This window comes from Liolophura sinensis, chromosome 9 (assembly GCF_032854445.1).
Source record: "Liolophura sinensis isolate JHLJ2023 chromosome 9, CUHK_Ljap_v2, whole genome shotgun sequence".
NCBI lineage: Eukaryota > Metazoa > Mollusca > Polyplacophora > Chitonida > Chitonidae > Liolophura > Liolophura sinensis.
The window spans coordinates 34707691-34726389 of record NC_088303.1 but is presented as its reverse complement, the minus strand read 5'-3'; the positions used below and the strand labels follow the sequence as shown (position 1 = coordinate 34726389).

The 18699-nt window shown below is 36.7% G+C and overlaps 1 protein-coding gene across 2 annotated transcripts in view; it reads left to right on the top strand.

Moving 5' to 3' along the window:
- The window catches only part of LOC135475089 (zinc finger protein castor homolog 1-like), a 54894-nt gene that overhangs the window by 12870 nt on the left and 23325 nt on the right, over positions 1-18699 (top strand). For both annotated transcript variants that reach the window (XM_064754830.1, XM_064754829.1), the window contains exon 2: positions 16681-17876. In XM_064754830.1, coding sequence (XP_064610900.1) covers positions 16775-17876 — 1102 coding nt within the window. In that variant the 5' untranslated portion in view covers positions 16681-16774. The remainder of the gene's footprint in view (positions 1-16680; positions 17877-18699) is intronic.

Genomic DNA, 18699 nt, shown 5'->3' with positions numbered 1-18699 from the left:
CTAAGTCGCCTTGGTGAAACAGCACTAGATAAAAGAGTGGTGGAAATCCGTCCTGCAGCAAGGAGGCACGTTACGTGTACATGCTCGCCAAGGACTCCCATCATCATATGACTGAAAAATTGTTAAGTATGAGGTTAAACCCCAAGCGCTCACTCACTCACTCACTCACCAGTAATTTGGTATGTACATGTATACCATGGTGGTGCTCTGCTGTTGAAAATCTCTTTTTGTCGATCCTGCATGGAAAGGCAAGTCAGTTATGAGGCAAAGGGTGGTGGTTTAATTCAGTTGCATGCTTAATTTTCTTCCACCTATAAAACTGACCGGGGCCTCCGTGGCTCAGTCGGTTAGCACGCTAGCGCAGCGTAGTGACCCAGAAGCCTCTCACCAATGCGGTCAGTGTGAGTTCAAGACCAGCTCATGCTGGCTTCCTCTCCGGCCGTACGTGGGAAGGTCTGTCAGCAACCTGCGGATGGTCGTGGGTTTCCGCCGGGCTCTGCCCGGTTTCCACCCACCATAATGCTGGCCGCCGTCGTATAAGTGAAATATTCTTGAGTACGGCGTAAAACACCAATCAAAAAAAAAATAAATAAATAAAACTGACCTCTATCATATACCTGTAAAAATTGCAACTACAGCAGTAAGAACAATTATTAAACATAAAAATCATACTTGTGCATGTACATGCATTTGTCTTTCAGTTGTTTTATAATGGGATAAAATTGAGAAAGTAATAAAGTTACGTGCACAGGTAACTGATATTGCTCCCTTTACTGTCGGGTTCTGACAAAGCACTAAAACTATGTGTTAACATCGTAGGATGAATTGAAACTGAATGGGAATGCCCATTAATGAATTGATCAGCAATGCTGTATTATAGCTGGAGTATTGACCGATATTGGCTTTAAGCTGTAGGGTAGCAAAGTGACCATTCGACAGGTCCGGAATTAAAGAAGGCATCAGAGGGATTGTAGAAGAATGAACTATTATACGAGCCATTGATTTCCCATGGAGATGAACTCCCGCACAACAAAGACACTACAATGCTGTGTTTTAAGTTACAATTCTGAATGTGTAGTGGTTGGCTCTGTTTTTCAAGCCGTAACAAGAATAATATTTGCTGAGGAGCACTGCGTCATAGAGGCTAAATTGCAGACTTGTTGAAAAGTGCACAGAGATGATTGTTATTCCTGCATATTATTAGCTTTCTGAATACCACCTTTTTGGCTACAATTTTCATACATTCCCACAGTCTGTGCCGTATCCATGGCAACCAGGTCTGTAAACTAGGAACAATTTAAATAGAAATAAAAGAAATCATTTGCAGCGGTTTCAAAGGACCGGGGGTAGCTGATCGGAAAAATGTGTGGGGCAAAATATTTGTTAGCGGACTTAGAGAATTGATATATATGGGACGTCCGGTTAGCACCTGATCACCATGGTAACCTAGGCAGGGGAACGCTATGTAATTAACAACAAGGTACAAGAATCGGCTATTAGGGCGGCGAAGTTAGTATGGGACGTCACAAGTCACTGGGGCAGGTATTAAGGTGCACACATTGCCGGACTGTAAACTAGATGTATCCCATTGACTGCCCACGTTTATGGATGTGGCCATGGATGGTTGAAGCCCTTTGGCTGGTAAATATATATTATACCTGAAATACTGAGTGTTTTGATTATACGAAGGAAGATGGATATAGGCATACAGTATATGTTAGCTCTTTTCATAGGTTTATGCTTGTTATTTATTTGCCTGTTTTTTAATGCCGTACTTATTTTACTGATTTTACCATTAATACTCAGATCTTTCACTTATACCATAGTGATGAGTTTTATGAGTTACGGAAAACGGGGGGAACCTGGATAAACCAATGACCTTTAGCAAGTTAGTGACGAACTTTCTCAGTTGTGATGTACAGATACACACACCATATTGGTGATCTTCATTGATGGGATATGTACATGGCCAGATGAATGTTGTCAACCTCTCACATGTACATGTATTGTCACCAAGGCCCCACGAACATTGAGAATGGGGAAATCTACAAATTTCCTGATCAAGGCTGCATTTGAACCGTTACATCATGTATCGCAGGTATTGAAAGGCAAACAGCTTTAACCACTTGGCCAGGGCACTATTGGTTTGATGTAGATTTTGCTAGGTTTCCGCCATCCATATCCATATACATGTCAGATGTTTGTCAAGAAACTAGCGAAGTCTGGTGATTGGATGTGAGAATACTTGGTTTCCTCTTCCCGTATGTACATGTATAGGCATGTAGTACCAGATGTACCTGTACCTAAGAGGGTTCTCAAGTACCTGCTGAGTGTGATGTTTCCTTCTTGGTTCCATTTTTGTTTCATGTACATGTACATGTAAAAGCTTTCTCAACAACCTCAAATGGTGTGATGTGGTTCCCTTTAGGTTCTTCTCATTAAGGTCCAGCCATACACATTTAGAAGTTTTTCTAAGAACCTGGCACCTGGTGTGATGGCTCCTCTATTACCTGCTCAGTTTCTACTAGGTTTGTCTGTCATAGTGGTTCAATTTACCTGTACATGTACATGTATGTACAAACATAAAAATAACCAAATTAGTGTGTTATATATTTTCTCGTCATTCTTCAAAAATATATTATTGGTATTAAAAAAAAAAAAGAGTGTTTAGAAATCAGTAGCTCCTCATAATAGGTCATTTAAATTAGCAGTCATTCTTTCTAAGTAATGTGCTTTTTCACACATCCACACTTAATACAGAATACCCTCATGTCTGTACATGTGGCTACTCTTCATTCTTGCATTGGCCACTATAATACATGATATACCAGTTTAATCATATTCAGTCTCTTAATTGCATTTGAGTTTGGTTGTTTATACAAACGTACATGATTCTCCATTTTGTTGTTTGTAAAACAATGTTTTTACCTGGTTTCATCATACGTGTAATGTATGACGTGTCTGTTTGTTTGTAAACAATGGCAGATAATTTCTGTTTGTGTGATGTAGATTTCCCTGCTGTATATATGGCCGTTGCTTTAACACATCTCTTACTGTAAATATATACATTTATGCATGAAGTGACTAAGGGATAAGAGTTGATAAAATGTATAAACAAACTCCTGAAAAGCAAGCGCATATTTGTAAGTAATGTTATATCTTGTCTGTACAGTTCCGAATGCACGTACGTGGATAGTGAGAGAAATTGAAAAACTCCAAATGACCTAAAATTTCACCCCTAAAAAGAGCATTTTAGAGGGAAGCAAACCTCGAACACCTCTCAGAATCATTCTAGAACCCACAGAATCGGGCAAAGTAAACAACTCAGTAATGGACAAAAATTTTAGATTTTGTTTACATTTTTGGACATTGTGTTCCAGTACAAGGGATACTTAACAGAATAGCTATTAATTCATAGTGTCATGAGGTACAGTATATATACTCTCAGCCAGAGATGTAACTTTGTTTTATTGCCTCTGCAATGCATGTTAATGTCTGCATATAATAATACTTTTATCATCTTGTAAGCTTTGATACATTTACATGAACATAAACTATTAAAATGTGAGAGTTACAATTGCACTTTCATGTAAATACCATATGGCAAGTTTAGCATAATTTTCTAATTACTAATTACCTTTATTAATACTAAAAGTTCCATTTTAGAGGGCACACAATGTCTGCTGTGGACTCCAAATGCAATGTAATGATTTTGGTAAAATTTCTGATTTCACTTTTTTTCTCTGAAATGTCCACTTGTATTAGAGGATAAACATGCATTTACATGTATACATTTGAAAAAGTTAAAGAGGTAAAATGGTGCAGTAAAGGGTAAGAAATTTATATGTCTGTCTACTTTTATATGTATATTATTTGTTAGCTGTATAAATTTGTTTGAACTTTGTGGTTTCTGTGCTTAGGTTTATAATTATGGGTAGTTTCCATGATTTTCCCCTGCACTTTGTAAATTTCTCCAGCGAATAATTGATTTACACGGCATTCCTGGAATACCATATGTTCCAATGTGTACAGGACAAATTTGCTATTTTGTCACTCGAGTTGTGAGGTTAAATACGCGGGGTGTTGCAGAGGGAGTGGGTGAGAGGGTAACTGCAGGGTAGAAAATTTGGGACAAACTGCCAAAAGCAGTGGTGAAAAGGAAGGAAGCTGTTGATGTTTCAGGTGTAGACACAAAGAGAGCGGTAATCTGTGTGCTGTTAGGCCTGGCAATCTGTGAATGAGCTGAGGTATTATGACAGGCTGATTCAGATCGGCGGAATTTTGACAATGTTTCCTTCCTAATTGTGCAGCGTAAACTTTGAATTCCTCTCTCTGCCAAATGATCAACAACTGATATCATTGTTCAGATTTTTCAAATATGATGAAATTATATTATTATTTCCAGTTTCGGCAAATGCTTTGACAAACCGGTGCGTCAGCATTCCGTGCAGTGTTTTTTTGCTGTGGCTTTTGAAGGTGTTTAATTTGTTCATTTAAATAATATATCTCAGGGACTTTGGATTCAGACGAACATGTGTAAAAAGCGAAGCACAAATCTGTATGCATGTTCATTTATATGTATTCATGTAAGTATTTGTGAGTTTTACTTCCGTAGCATCTGCATGTACAAATAGTGTCAACTTGTTCACTCTAAGCACATAAATGCATGCACTGAAAGCAAAGATAGTTTTCAGAATTGATTGATCTCAGCCAAATTGTTAATGATTGACTGTAACACCCACGTTTGTTTGGTATCAGGATAGTATATATATACATATTGGATGTGATTAATAACAGTTGGAGCATTTTGCCTTAAGATGGATGCTACTTTTTTTTGTTCAATAATAGCTAGGTACATGTATTTCTTTTGCTTTTGATGTACGTGTACATTGTAAGGTAACTGAATTCAATGCAATACGTTTTCCCAGCATTTGGCTTGATACAAAACATGTAACCCGGTATGACACAATGTGTGTACATGTACGCATGGATAAAAGCTTAGGATTGATTGATTGAGTGACATTCATGCCAATGACGTTCAGTCAAACTTTGCTATGGCTAATTACCCATATATGTCTTAATTAGTCTACAATGCATGTGTTATGTATTTTTATGCACTTGAGTTCAAATTTACATGTACACATATTTCAAAACAACTCAGTTTTGTGGATAGAAATTACTTAAACTTACATGCATACAATCAAGTTGTTTAACTTGCATAATTATGATACATGTAAATGGACAAGATTTAAGTTTGTCTCAATTAGAAAGCCACTCCCTAATGTCTAAACAGTTTTAGTGTAAATATCAGTGTGATCGCACGTTCTACGATAATTGCTTTAAATAAGATCGTTGTAAAATGTATAATGACGAAGTAACTACATTTGACTGAGCACTTCATGTTTAAATTCTTCGACCTAAACAACCTTATGAATCTATCTATGATTTTGTCGTGAAAAATAAATCATGTATAAACCTTCAGATTTTGCTGTGTAAATATACATACATGTATGTAGTCTGAACTTTAATATTCAGGTAGAATATTTATTAAGTGAAGCAAGTTGAACAGGTGAGGTTTTCTTATGAATCATTAATTTTCATAACTACTTGAATGATAGGAATTGTTTTTGAAGGTGTGTTGCTATATACATTTGTACTTAAAGATGTTATGTCAGATTGCAGGTGCTCAGGAAGGGATCAAATTTTATGCAGGTGAAAATTGTATTAAGGACACTGAAAGACCCTTTTTATCGCTGATCTGACCTCATTCATTGCAAATTATCATTGGCTTGTGTCCGTTTCGTGACAAACTTGCAATATCCCTGTGTGTCTTAAATGTACCTTTCATGGAAAATAATCTACAGATTTAATATTATCATTGGACATGTTTTAATTATTTAAATTGTTCTTTAATCAGAGAAGGTAAAGATTATGAAAATCTGATACTTGTCTCTGTCTTTCCCTGCATGTCCATGGACATATGATCTACTAGATTTATGATAATGAGTTTCGTGTGTGTATAAAATTAAGCTACTGTAATTCTATGCATTTATAGAAAGTGTTGTTTTATATATTTTTTTTTTTTTTTTTTTTTTTTTTTTTTTTTTTTTTGTGCGTGTTACTGAAATAGACCTTTGAATTCTTAATACAAGGAAATTTGAATTGGCTACCTACGTATATGTTATGAGTGTCAATTATATATCTTTGACAAGCACATGCATGCAAGCTGACATACACACAAGCTTTTGACATCTGAAAATTCCCGGCTGATTAACTGTGACTTAAATGACGTATGATAGCAGTGTACGTGTACATGTAAGTATATGAGGGAAACTTTTCTTTTTTATTTATTTGATTGAGGTTTTATGACCTACTCAAGACCATTTCAATTATACGACAACTGTCGGCATTATGGTGAGGGGAAACCGGGCATTGCGAGGTGAACCCACGTCCATCCGTAGGTTGTTGCCACACCTTCCAGTGTAGGACCATAGAGGATTGAGCCAGTATGCATGAGCTGGACTTCAACTCATAGTAACCACAACAGTAAGAGGTTGCCGGGTCATTGTGCTGCGCTAGCACATAAACAGCATGGCCACAGAGGCAAAGTAGTTTGCAAGGCCTATTTCAGACGAACATGTGTAAAAAGCGAAGCACAAATCTGCATGCATGTTCATTTATATGTATTCATGTAAGTATTTGTGAGTTTTACTTCCGTAGCATCTGCATGTACAAATAGTGTCAACTTGTTCACACTAAGCACATAAATGCATGCACTGAAAGCAAAGATAGTTTTCAGAATTGATTGATCTCAGCCAAATTGTTAATGATTGACTGTAACACCCACGTTTGTTTGGTATCAGGATAGTATATATATACATATTGGATGTGATTAATAACAGTTGGAGCATTTTGCCTTAAGATGGATGCTACTTTTTTTTGTTCAATAATAGTTAGGTACATGTATTTCTTTTGCTTTTGATGTACGTGTACATTGTAAGGTAACTGAATTCAATGCAATACGTTTTCCCAGCATTTGGCTTGATACAAAACATGTAACCCGGTATGACACAATGTGTGTACATGTACGCATGGATAAAAGCTTAGGATTGATTGATTGAGTGACATTCATGCCAATGACATTCAATCAAACTTTGCTATGGCTAATTACCCATATATGTCTTAATTAGTCTACAATGCATGTGTTATGTATTTTTATGCACTTGAGTTTAAATTTACATGTACACATATTTCAAAACAACTCAGTTTCGCTTTTAGTTGCCACGTACAAATATACATATTAAATAGATTTGACCTTTCAAACAGATTGTGTGTGTCATGCAACACAGCAGCCGGTACGTTTACCTCCCAAAATAGTATCATTTCATGGTATTTCTACAAATAAAAGAATTTGGGCTTTTTTACTTGGTAGATTACTTTTATGATAAATATATAGGTGAACTATCAAAATTTCCTTCAGTGATGAAAGTGTTATTTCGCACAGTTTATAGATATCACTTTTGTTTTTTACATTTTTTATATATTACACACAGACGCCATGACCTTGAAAAAGAAACATTTGTTTCAAGACGTTCCAATCTGAGCTTATAGGTATGACATCATATTACATGTACAGTAAACTTTTACATTTACACTTTTACATACTTTTACAAGGCAATACATATGCAGCTTTGACATATCTAGGTCAACTATGATTGGTCTAACATTGCCGTTGATTGGTCTAGAATGCATGACCTCTGGGCAGGGAGTAAAACAGAAAGGCGGCATGAAATAGGCAGTTTTTGTCGCATTTTCTTCCTTTTTCGGGGTAGAATAGACTGTAACACCTTCGTCGTGGTATTTGTTGTGTAACCCAATGCCGCTGAACCTTGGTTTGTACCTCGTCAAATCCCTGTGCATTCTCGGGATTTGACTCAGTATGAAGCAGTGGTATCGGGTTACATAACAAACACCAATACAGCACTATTAAATCCTTAAACATTTCATAAATATAGTAATGTTACAAATACAATTACTGTTTTTGCCTTAAAATTCCATCAATGACTAAGTTCCTCATTTTGCCTTATTCTGACAGTTCTAGTGATCTTATGGATTTTGAGGTTCTTCGGTAGGTAATTAACATAACTAGAAGGCTCGACGTCAGACATACGCAGCTTTGACGTACAGCATCTAGGTCAACTGCTATGGCCAAAGATTGCCGTTGATTGGCCTAAAATGCATGAGGGATTAAAACAGAATGGCAGCATGAAAGTAATATTTTTATGACTTATTATACAATGGTATGAGAAGTCAGTGAATTTACACACACAAAAAAGACTTCCAAATGAAAAACATGTATCTTTCTAAATTCTACCTTTTCCAAATTCTACCTTTGTTTTTTATAAAATTACAATGTTAGTGGTATAGATTTGACCTTGCAATTTTGTCTTGGTAGCAGTGGTCACTGTTGATCTATTATGCAAATGTTTGTTATTCATTTATTTGATTGTTCTTAAAAATATTTCACTTATTTGAAGAGAAGGGCTATGGGTGGAGGAAAATGGCATTACTGGAGTAAAGAACCAATCTTTGTCTGACAAACATCATCATAGCAAGAGCTGGATTTGAACATGCAACCTCATTGGTTACATATAATTGCAGGGAATAGCACACTGCAATTTAATTTCATTCTTCAGTGAATCCATGGCTACTAGGGATGGTTGGTATTCTACTCATCATTGATGTATATATTCATTTTAAAAAGGTAAAAATACTAAACTAATTGATTACAGAGTGCACACCCAAGGGCCTTAGCTAATTGTGTGGTACCCGTATTTGTGTGGTTTAATAATGGTGTAATTGCATGTTTCTTGGGACAATGTGTTTCATGGCTAGTAGTTACTTTCATTGAGAAATCAATTTGGCTTTTTGATGTTAATCGGATCAGTTCGCTGGGCCCTAATCGTGTGGCCTCCAAAATAATCCGTCAACTGTCACCCCGAAGTCCCATTTGTTATGTCTTATAGGAAGGTGGAAACACTGTGGTCATGGAGAATAACTGTGGCTTGTGGTAAGCCTGAGCCAATGGGCAAACAGCTAGGTCACATCATCTTGTCATGCTCATCCACAGGTGTATTAATACTGTCTTTGGGTTCACATAGCCATTAAAGGCCATGAACATTCAGAATAGAAGTTATCATCAATTGGTAGATAATAGAAAAACTATATTTGGAAATAGTGTTGTTTTCTTTTAATGGGTGATTTGGTAAGAATGGCCAGAGGCACTTTATAGAAGCATTAAAGTGTGTTTTGTTTTGTTTTGTTTTTTTTGGGGGGGTGGGGGGAGGCAGGGGGGAGGGAGGGGGGATGGTGTTCGGGAGGGATATGTTTGCACAGAAATAACTTCTACCTAATGTTTATTGTTGTAAAGTAGATTTTCAAGGTCAGTGTATTGACAATATTAAGTCAGTGGCATCACATTGACTGCTGTCTTAATTTTACTTCTATGTGTCAACTTTACAATTTCAAACAGAATTCTGTGCATTCAACCCATGTTTCTTCAGTATATTTAATCTAACTTATATAGTGTCTTTTTTTTTTCGCATAAAATGCCTGGATTGAGACCAGGAAAAAATATGCCGGTGATGTCATATGGCTGTCATGATGAAACCATGTAAAACACACATCTTATTTTAGAATTCAAAATAGATTAATGAAAAGAATACCAACAGCTAAGTTTTGAAGGTGATTCTGAATTGCATGTATGCAATAGACTGTTTATTTCCTTGTTAGCCCTGCATGTCCCGAATTTACCATTCTTAGTTTGCATCCCTCTGCCCTGAGCTCTTAACCTTTACCCCACCCGTTGACAGTGTAAATGTACACCTTGAGCCCCACCATCTGTTGCCCCATTACGTGTCCATACCTGATTAATTACAGTCCTATGTTAAACTGTCTGTTCTTTCCCTGGCCTTTGTCCTGTCATCAATTAACAGAGGGCACTTGACCAATCGGCTAGGAGCTGGGTCTTTACTGCTCTCGTGCCAGTGCCAAGGTATAGTGTTGCCAAACAGGACCCATTGTCCGTGTATATTGTGGGTGGCAATTCACATGGAAACCCACCACACTGCACAATAATCAACATTAATAAAAGATACTTGTTTCTTATTACAGTATGGCCTTCCAGTTTTAATGTGTCGCCATAGAAACAGTATACAATAAGTTTTAATTGGTGATGGTAGCATGGAATCCATTAGATTATGCTGTGTACATGCTTGAGTTGAGAGCTACATGTAGGGATGTCGTCTTTATAATGGCCGAAGTATCTGGACAACATGCACCATAACGTGTATGTACAATTTTTATTCAGTGAGTGATGGAAATATTTTTTTACATGACTAAAAAGTAACTTAAAAGTGATCTCATTTATATGGTACATTTATATAAACTTATTCACTATAAACTTATATTCATGTTCATTTATTTTCTGAAAATAATTTTTCCCCAGACTAAAGCTTGTCTGGAAATTTTCATGTAATGCCAAAGTAGATACAGTTTGTATGTACCTAATTCTTCTCAAATTTGACACATATATATATTAGTAGTGTTGAAAGTAGAATATTACATTTCTTTACTAGCCTTTTGGAAAAGTAAAGATATGAGTATGTTGTTTATTAGATGGCCTAACCAAGTGAGAAAAAAGAAAAAAAAAATATTCCTGCTAGAATTACATATATATTGGCTAAAATGAACAGACCAGGTGTCCCAAATTTTAAAAGAAATGGAGTACTTACAATATACATGTAAGTTCTGTGTAGACTGATAAAATTTTACGTTTTGTGTAGCTCTGAAAATGGTCAATCCAGCCAGTGTAGCCAATTGCACTGAAAGTTGCTCTTTCCCACGTGAAAAGGATTGAGGGTAGGGCAAGAAACATTTTATTACAAAAAACCTAATTTATTTTTTTGTCTTTTGCACTTATTTTAGCTAAATTAACCAGGTGAGCATAATCAAGCCTGATTCAAGTGATAGTTCTTACGTATAAGACTAATCTGCATCAGCTCATCAACGAGCAGACTTGTACCATCAGCACGTGTCGCCTTGCGGCCCGTGACGCTTGATTAACTTATCTACCACTTAAATCACTTGACGCACTTATTTATACATTCACTTAAAGGTCTCATTGTGTGTGCTGATGACTTTAGCCTTCTGATACTTACTTTATACATTCACTTAAAGGTCTCATTGTGTGTGCTGATGACTTTAGCCTTCTGATGACTTTTCTACCAGGTAAATGTTTATTAGACATAATTAATGCGATTGATGTACATGTGCACCTGTGGAAGAGTATATTCCCTGGTTTTCGTAATTAACACACAAACCCACATGTATGAATAAATGTTTTTTTAAACTGAAATTCAGGAAGCGAGAACTGTTCAGACTGTGATTTGGAGAAGAAATTTGTTTGATAATTAAATTCAAATTTTTCATGTATTTTTTTGTTAGTTTCGATGTGGGACTGCATAGCTAAGGCAGATTGATTTACATTGATTAGGTACAAAGCAGTAGATAACAATATATGATGTGGTTAGTTGAGGCGTGACTGGGGCCCCCCAGCGGTCTGTCTCACTGTGAAATCAGTGATGGCTATAACTTTCCACCAGAGGCCAGACGGACCCTGACACACCAACAACCCATATAATTGCCCGACGCCTCACTTCCTCATCTTTAGCCTCGGTTGCCATGGTTTTCACATATTCAGGTTTGAGATGAAATTCAAATTTTTTGTTTTTTTTATGTTAAACTCATGCTCTGCCTATTTCAGTCCTCAAGAGGTGATGTATCTAATTCTTTTGTATTAAATCTCTGCATAATACCTTAATAATTTTGTAGGATGCTTTCATTAAATACATTGTTTTTTTTTTCATTGTTGTTCATTCTTTATAAACTTCATGCTGTGATTTGGTGGTAATCTTACATACATGTACATGGCAGAGTTCGGTTTTATTGAAAATGAAATGAAAATTGATTTCATTTTCACACCACTTTGTTGGTTTCGTTTTTGTTTTGTTTGAAAGATTGAAAAAGTTGTTTTTATGAACTGAACAAGTTGTGTGTTAACACATCACTTAGGTATAAAGTTTTTACAGCTTTTACATCTTTTTTTTTTTTTCTCGTACTGTGTTGAACATTCCTGTTGTTTACAGGATGTACAATTGACAATCCATGCTCTTTTTTGAAATGAAAACAGAAGGTAATGTCTTGGCTTACTCACTGTATTGGAGGGTGGGGGGGGGGGGGGTGTTAATGGTTGAAAAAAAGAGGTTAAGGAATTTCCTGTTGAATGGTGCACATGTGCTGTATTGTGTACACTTAGATATTTGATCTGTGTGTGGGACAGGTAGAAAACAAAGGCTAACCTCATACATGTCATTATCAGATGACAAAGTAAAGCACCAGTGACTTGTTACGATCAAGTATTTTTGTGAATAGGGGAGAATTCAGTTGTTACTGGTGCAGTCGTGGACAGTATGGTGGTGTAGTGATATCAGTGCACTTGTGAGTGCTCGTTTACTGGTGCAGTCCGTGACAGTATGGTGGTGTAGTGATATCAGTGCACTTGTGAGTGCTCGTTTACTGGTGCAGTCGTGACAGTATGGTGGTGTAGTGATATCAGTGTACTTGTGAGTGGCTCGTTTACTGGTGCAGTCGTGACAGTATGGGTGGTGTAGTGATATCAGTGCACTTGTTAGTGCTCAGATCCAGCCTGGAGTTCTCTTGGCTTGTGGAGGTCAAACTGGTCAAGGAGCAATGTGCAGATTTCTCATGTGCAACTGCTTTTTGTGATTTGGGCAAAGAGATTATTATTTGTAAACTTGATGGAGAAATGCCAGATTCTTATTATTTACAGTGATAGTTTTTCCTAACACAATACCCTGTTGGGAATTATTCCTAAAGAGAACCAGAAGATTCTGGTGCCAGTGTCGGACTGGTGCATTACACTACATGTACATGTAGGTATGTGCGATTATGTGATTATGATTCATTTCCTTATAATATTATAATTTCTTATTCATTTTCAAATCAGAGATCATATCCCTGGTGCTTTATTCTTAGAAGGTTGTTGCTGGTGGCTTTTTGGTTGGAGGCCATAAAATTTTCTGCTCCATCATGTCTGTATGTCTGCATGTCTGTAAGCGTATTGACAAGAGGTGCATGTATTTTACACTTTAGTTAAAAGATAGTCTCTTACTGTGTATGTGTTTATGTGTATGTGCATTTGTTTTTCTCCTTGGAGGGGAGAAGGGGGGATACATGCTACTTACAGGTAGGGGTATTTTGTTAAAAGGAATTACTGTAAAAGACCTTATATTCTGTCCATGACAAAGTTGGTCAAGAGTTCCATTGATCATAGTAGGAAGTTTTGAGGTTTGTTGAGAAGGTAGAATCTTATCTTACTGGAAAAATGTAACTTTGAGCACCAAAAGTAATAATTTTATGACATTTACTTTGCCTGTTAATGTGCCCTTATATGGTGAAATTTTAGGTACTACAGTAAATCAACAGCTATGTAGTCAAAGATATACATCGTGTGTGCATTTAGCAGTTATGTTGTAATGCATGTAATGGCTTGTATTTTACAGCAGATGTATTTCTGTATGTGTATATACCTGATAAAAATTGACATACAGGAAGTATACAGGCATTTACCCTGCAGAATGCCTTAGTTGACACTCTGTCAGTCCTACAATCTGTAGGGTGTGTGTTGCTGAATCTATTTTAATTTACAATTACGCTGTATACAAAGTTGTAATTAATAGTAACTGCATGTAGTAATTATGTAACAATGTTACAAACATACATGTAGCTGCTCAAATTTCCAAGGACAAGTTTGGTGTGTTTCTGATATAGCAGCTAGTGTACAGGCAGCTACTTGCATTAAATGTAGAGTTATACATGTATAGCTTTTAAGCCTTGGTGACTGCATTTGTACATAAACCTGAGTAGTTACTAAGTAGAAAGGTAAGCTTGCATTAATTAATACCTGGATTGTTGTTTTCTTGTGTTAAACATAGCTTTCAGTGTAAGCTTTTGTCAGCTTGTCAAATTTGGACCATTTTCTCTTTGGCTGTGTTATGTGGCTGAGAACATGACTGGACAGGCTACAACTCTGGCCCCTGCACCCCCCCCCCCCACTCCTCCTCATTCCCACCCACCTCCCCATTCCCACCCACTCCATTCATTGACTTGTTAAATACATCTAAAGTCCCCAACACCTTAGCTACACCTATTGTTATGTACTTAGATCAAGAACCAACAAGTACATTACCAGGGGTGGCTCACATTTTGGTGAAAAACTGTGAATTCTTTCATGTGTATCCCCCCCGAAATAAATGGATTGTAACCAAGCAAAATGCAGTATTTTGACTTTTAACGTCACTATAGAACTGTCTCATACCGATTACCTGGATTTACCTGTCCTCTAGTTCCCTTTGATGTTTGTGTACAGAATCAAGGTAAATATTCACTTGTCAGTGTAGAAGTTTTAATGTTCTTCGCTTCTGCAGTACCATACTCATGATAAGCTGATTTCTGTAGGTACATGTGTACATACGTGTGTATAATACATGTAAGTAAATCTGACTTTAACAAAGCAATCAAAACCATCTGTAACTGTCGAAATCTGTACTGTGATGCCCCTTTTTCCCCTGTAAAGCCAAACTTAGTGATACTGTAGTAGGGTATTATGTATAGGTCATATACATGTATGTACCCTCTTATCAACAGTTAGCTGTTGACAAGATTTTGACTGATGTACATGCATGTAGAATGCATGTATAAGTTTGGGTATATGTTACCTTGTGGCCATACTGGCAAGAAAAAGCCCACAATACCAAATAATTGTAATCTACTTGTACCTGTACTACGTATAGAATGGTGAGTAGGACAAGGGATGACTTAGTACAACTAAATACATGTATGTGGTGAAACAGGGTAGTTGTTGTGGCCTGTGTTTCTTCAGAAACAATCATCACATACCTGCAAAATATTATAGAAATGCATGTACATGTATCCTGCATCCCATTAAGTCATTCACCTACATGTACATGTATATTGTTTTTATCATTAGTATTTGTGATATTTTAATGTTTTTATTTTCTTTTCATTTTTTTTTTCAATATCTCTCTCCCCTGTATCTGCTTTTATTTATTTAATTTTATTTGTTTGGTGAAAGTGTTTTATATTGGTTTTGCTTTATGGTGTTTTTTATATGTACATGTAAGTACATAGGGATGTAGTGTTTTGATTCTAAAGTCAATAACATAGAAGTAATATTGACATATGAAGTTTATTTTTGAGGGGTTAATTACTTGTTTTACATTGTTTTTGTATTTTTCATTTTCATACTAGTTTTATTACACATGAACTTTAAATTTTGTTGTTCTCAAATGCCAAATCCTATTTTCCACAGGAAGTTAATAATTTCATATCTATAATGACTTTTTTTCCCCATCTTTGTCTTACTTTTTTGTTGTCTTTGAGATAATGTTTGTCATTTAATGGACGACACAAAGCTATATTTGTGCGCTGTAGATAAATTGACTGTTGACAGCCGGGTGATAGGTAAAGCTGATAAGATCAGAACAAACTTAAAGAAAATTCATTTAAAACAAAGAGATTAGTTTGGTTATCTTTCTCGTACTTTGTCAACTTTTTTTGCATGATTATTTGCCCTGATTATTTTTGTTACCTGTTTTCTGCAGAGTAAATTCCCCACTTGAGTATGCTTAGCTAATTTCGTGGGATCTGCACGGCTTGATACATGTGGGTTTTTGAATTGCCCATCAGAGTACAGGCAGGCGAGCAAAAAGAAAAAGCCTGTAATTGCTGGGCTGTCATCATATCATACATCTGCATAAACTTATCAGGCAGAAAAGGCAGAATCTGAAATATTTGAAAATGTTATGTTTTTTTTTTTTTTTGTTTTTTTTTTTTTTTCATCTCTCTAGCCTTCATAACTGTATTGTTTTGTTCTCCTGGCAAAAATGTTTTTCCAGGCTGTTTTGAAATTTGTAAATTCTCCTTTGTCTTCAAACGTTCAGTTGTCTAAATGATCGGCATACTTCCCATGGGTCTGTGTGATAAGGGACAGACACACACAGTGCCTGTGGAGTCCTGAGTTAAAAACGTTACCACTTCTCTTGTCCAGGACAAGGCATCTTCAGCTTTGGTACACAAGGTGCATAAGGTTTCTGTCTGCATGTGGTCATAAATGCAACTGATAGGAGTGCTTTGCTTTTGTTTTGTGTTTTTTTTTATTTAGTGCATGCACCTATGTAGGGGTATGAACATGTATAGTCAGTGAAAAAGGTGTTTTTAGCTGTAATGGTGTCATTTGGAGTTTAATATGGGAGGTGTCTTCAGGTAAGAATTTCAAGGTCAGGAAAATTGGCTTCAAAGCTTATACGTGTATATACTCTGAATTAGATATATATTTGTGTGCATGTGTTGCTACTCATGTATGTAATGGAAGTGTTTATCATTTTTGATTTTTGATTGAAGTAGTGAGTGATATATTTACTGCAGGTATATTTTGTTTAATAATTTTATCATTTGTTTTAGAGATTGTGTCTTAGTAGAATATCCCCTCATGCCTTTGCTTTCTGTTGATGTTCTCAGTGATGGCCCTGAGAGAGAGTGTGGATCCAGTGGTGAAGGCCTGAACTGATGACCTCGCAGGAAGAACATTGGGGGAAAGCAAGAACTGACAACTATGGCGATGTCAGTAGGCAAATTAGGAAAACTGGATGCCATTTGTGCACGTCTACAGAAAACTCAAGGTGATCTTGACCAGAATGGATGGCCCGGAACTTTCCATGGTCTGGACAAAAGTATTGAAGATCCTGAAAACAATAATGTCCCCATAACACTAAAAACACTCGGTAAAGTATCATCCTCTCCAACCTCATCCACCAAGTCCCCGCCAACAGGCTCGCAAGGCACGGTGACAACAGTAAAACATGCCTCTGGGCGGAGGAAAAACCGTAAAGCTGCTGTCCCAAGAAATCTGACCCAAGTGAATGATTACTTAGAACAGTTTGCTGAAGAAAAAGACGAATTACTTGACTATAAAATCAACAACCAGGACACAGATTTCCCGCCCCAGGACAGTCGTAGCAACGAAAACAGTGAGGATGAAATTAGGAGCAACGAACAAGATGACCAAGAGGATTCCAACGACGCTTTTACAACAAAGCAGGCCTCTGAGGCTACCATTAATGCAAAAGATGACAAGAACAACAACTCAGATGCACCCGAAAGCAGTAATGTGGCATGTCCTAAGACTACTCAGCTTGGTGATGTGAAGACAGTAGATCAGGAAACGGAAGACGGCGTCTTAGATCTGTCGGTGTCCAAAGTAACCAATGGCAATTCTGCCAAGAAAACTAAACCTTTGGCATGTACAGATCCAAGGCCTGTTGAGAATGGCGAAACAAAAACTGATGATGAAGAGGACAAGAATCATCACCCAGTCACAGAAAAAACTGGTGATGTAGATGTGGCTGGATTGAAGAGCTATGCAGAAAGAACAATGAATGAGTTTCTAAGCATGTATGGGTTTCCCGGGGACCTAAGCGACACGATGCCAGGACAGATACCTCTGCATAGCTTCTCCTTGGGCAAGATGTTACACCCAAGAAATGTGGACACTTCCCGCCCATCAGTTGCCCCTCTGGTTCCACACAGTATTCCCATGGGTTCTGCTCTGCATTCGCTGACCAGTCAGACGCCAGTCAGCCTCCCTGCCAGTAATGGACACAGTATTCACCCAATCGCTTTGACCAATGGTTCCAAATTCAATCATCTAGCAGAAGGTAAGTTTCTACATTACATAGTTTATATTAAGTACTCACATTTGGCAGGATAAGAGTTCAAATACTTCTAATGGCAAGTTTTTCTTTCTTTCTTTCCTTCCTTCCTTTTTTTCTAATATCTGATGCTTAGTACTGTTTTTATATGTGATGAAATAAAACAATCGGCTGGAGTTGGGATAAGAAAATAATCAGGCCTCCTGGTTAATTTAAATTTAAAAGACTTCGTCCAAACTCCATTTATGTGTAGATACATGCATGCACAAGTGCTGTATTACTCAATTCCATGTACATGTATACATGACCAGATATACATGTAAACATCTGCATATTTCTGTCCATTCTTATTGGCATGTGCATATTTGCTTTATTTATATATTTCAGAAGTGTTTTGAAGCTACTGTATATACTAAAAACGTTTTACCTCCAATACTTTTCTTTCCCTTGAGGGAAACTTTTTGGTTGCTGGTGGGGATAGATAAATTTCAAATATATTGGTACTGTCTTCTTTTATTTAATGCAAAATGAGCTGAATATGTCACACCTGTACATTTACAACATGTATTAAACTGACTGGGAAAGTTAGATAAATAAATAAATAATCCCACTCCTTTTAGGAGACAGTAAATGTAGTTCTAGTCTTTAAGCAATGTCAAAGTTTAACGTCCCAGTAACCAATGTGTACACTTTATGCCCATACCTAAATGTATATATGTGCCTGTATTTTAATTGTGATTGTGTGTCTATCTAAACGGCTGAAGGCTAGTTTGAATCAATGTTTGGAAATTCTGTTTAACTCAAATAAGTGCTTTATAGGGTCTTAGTT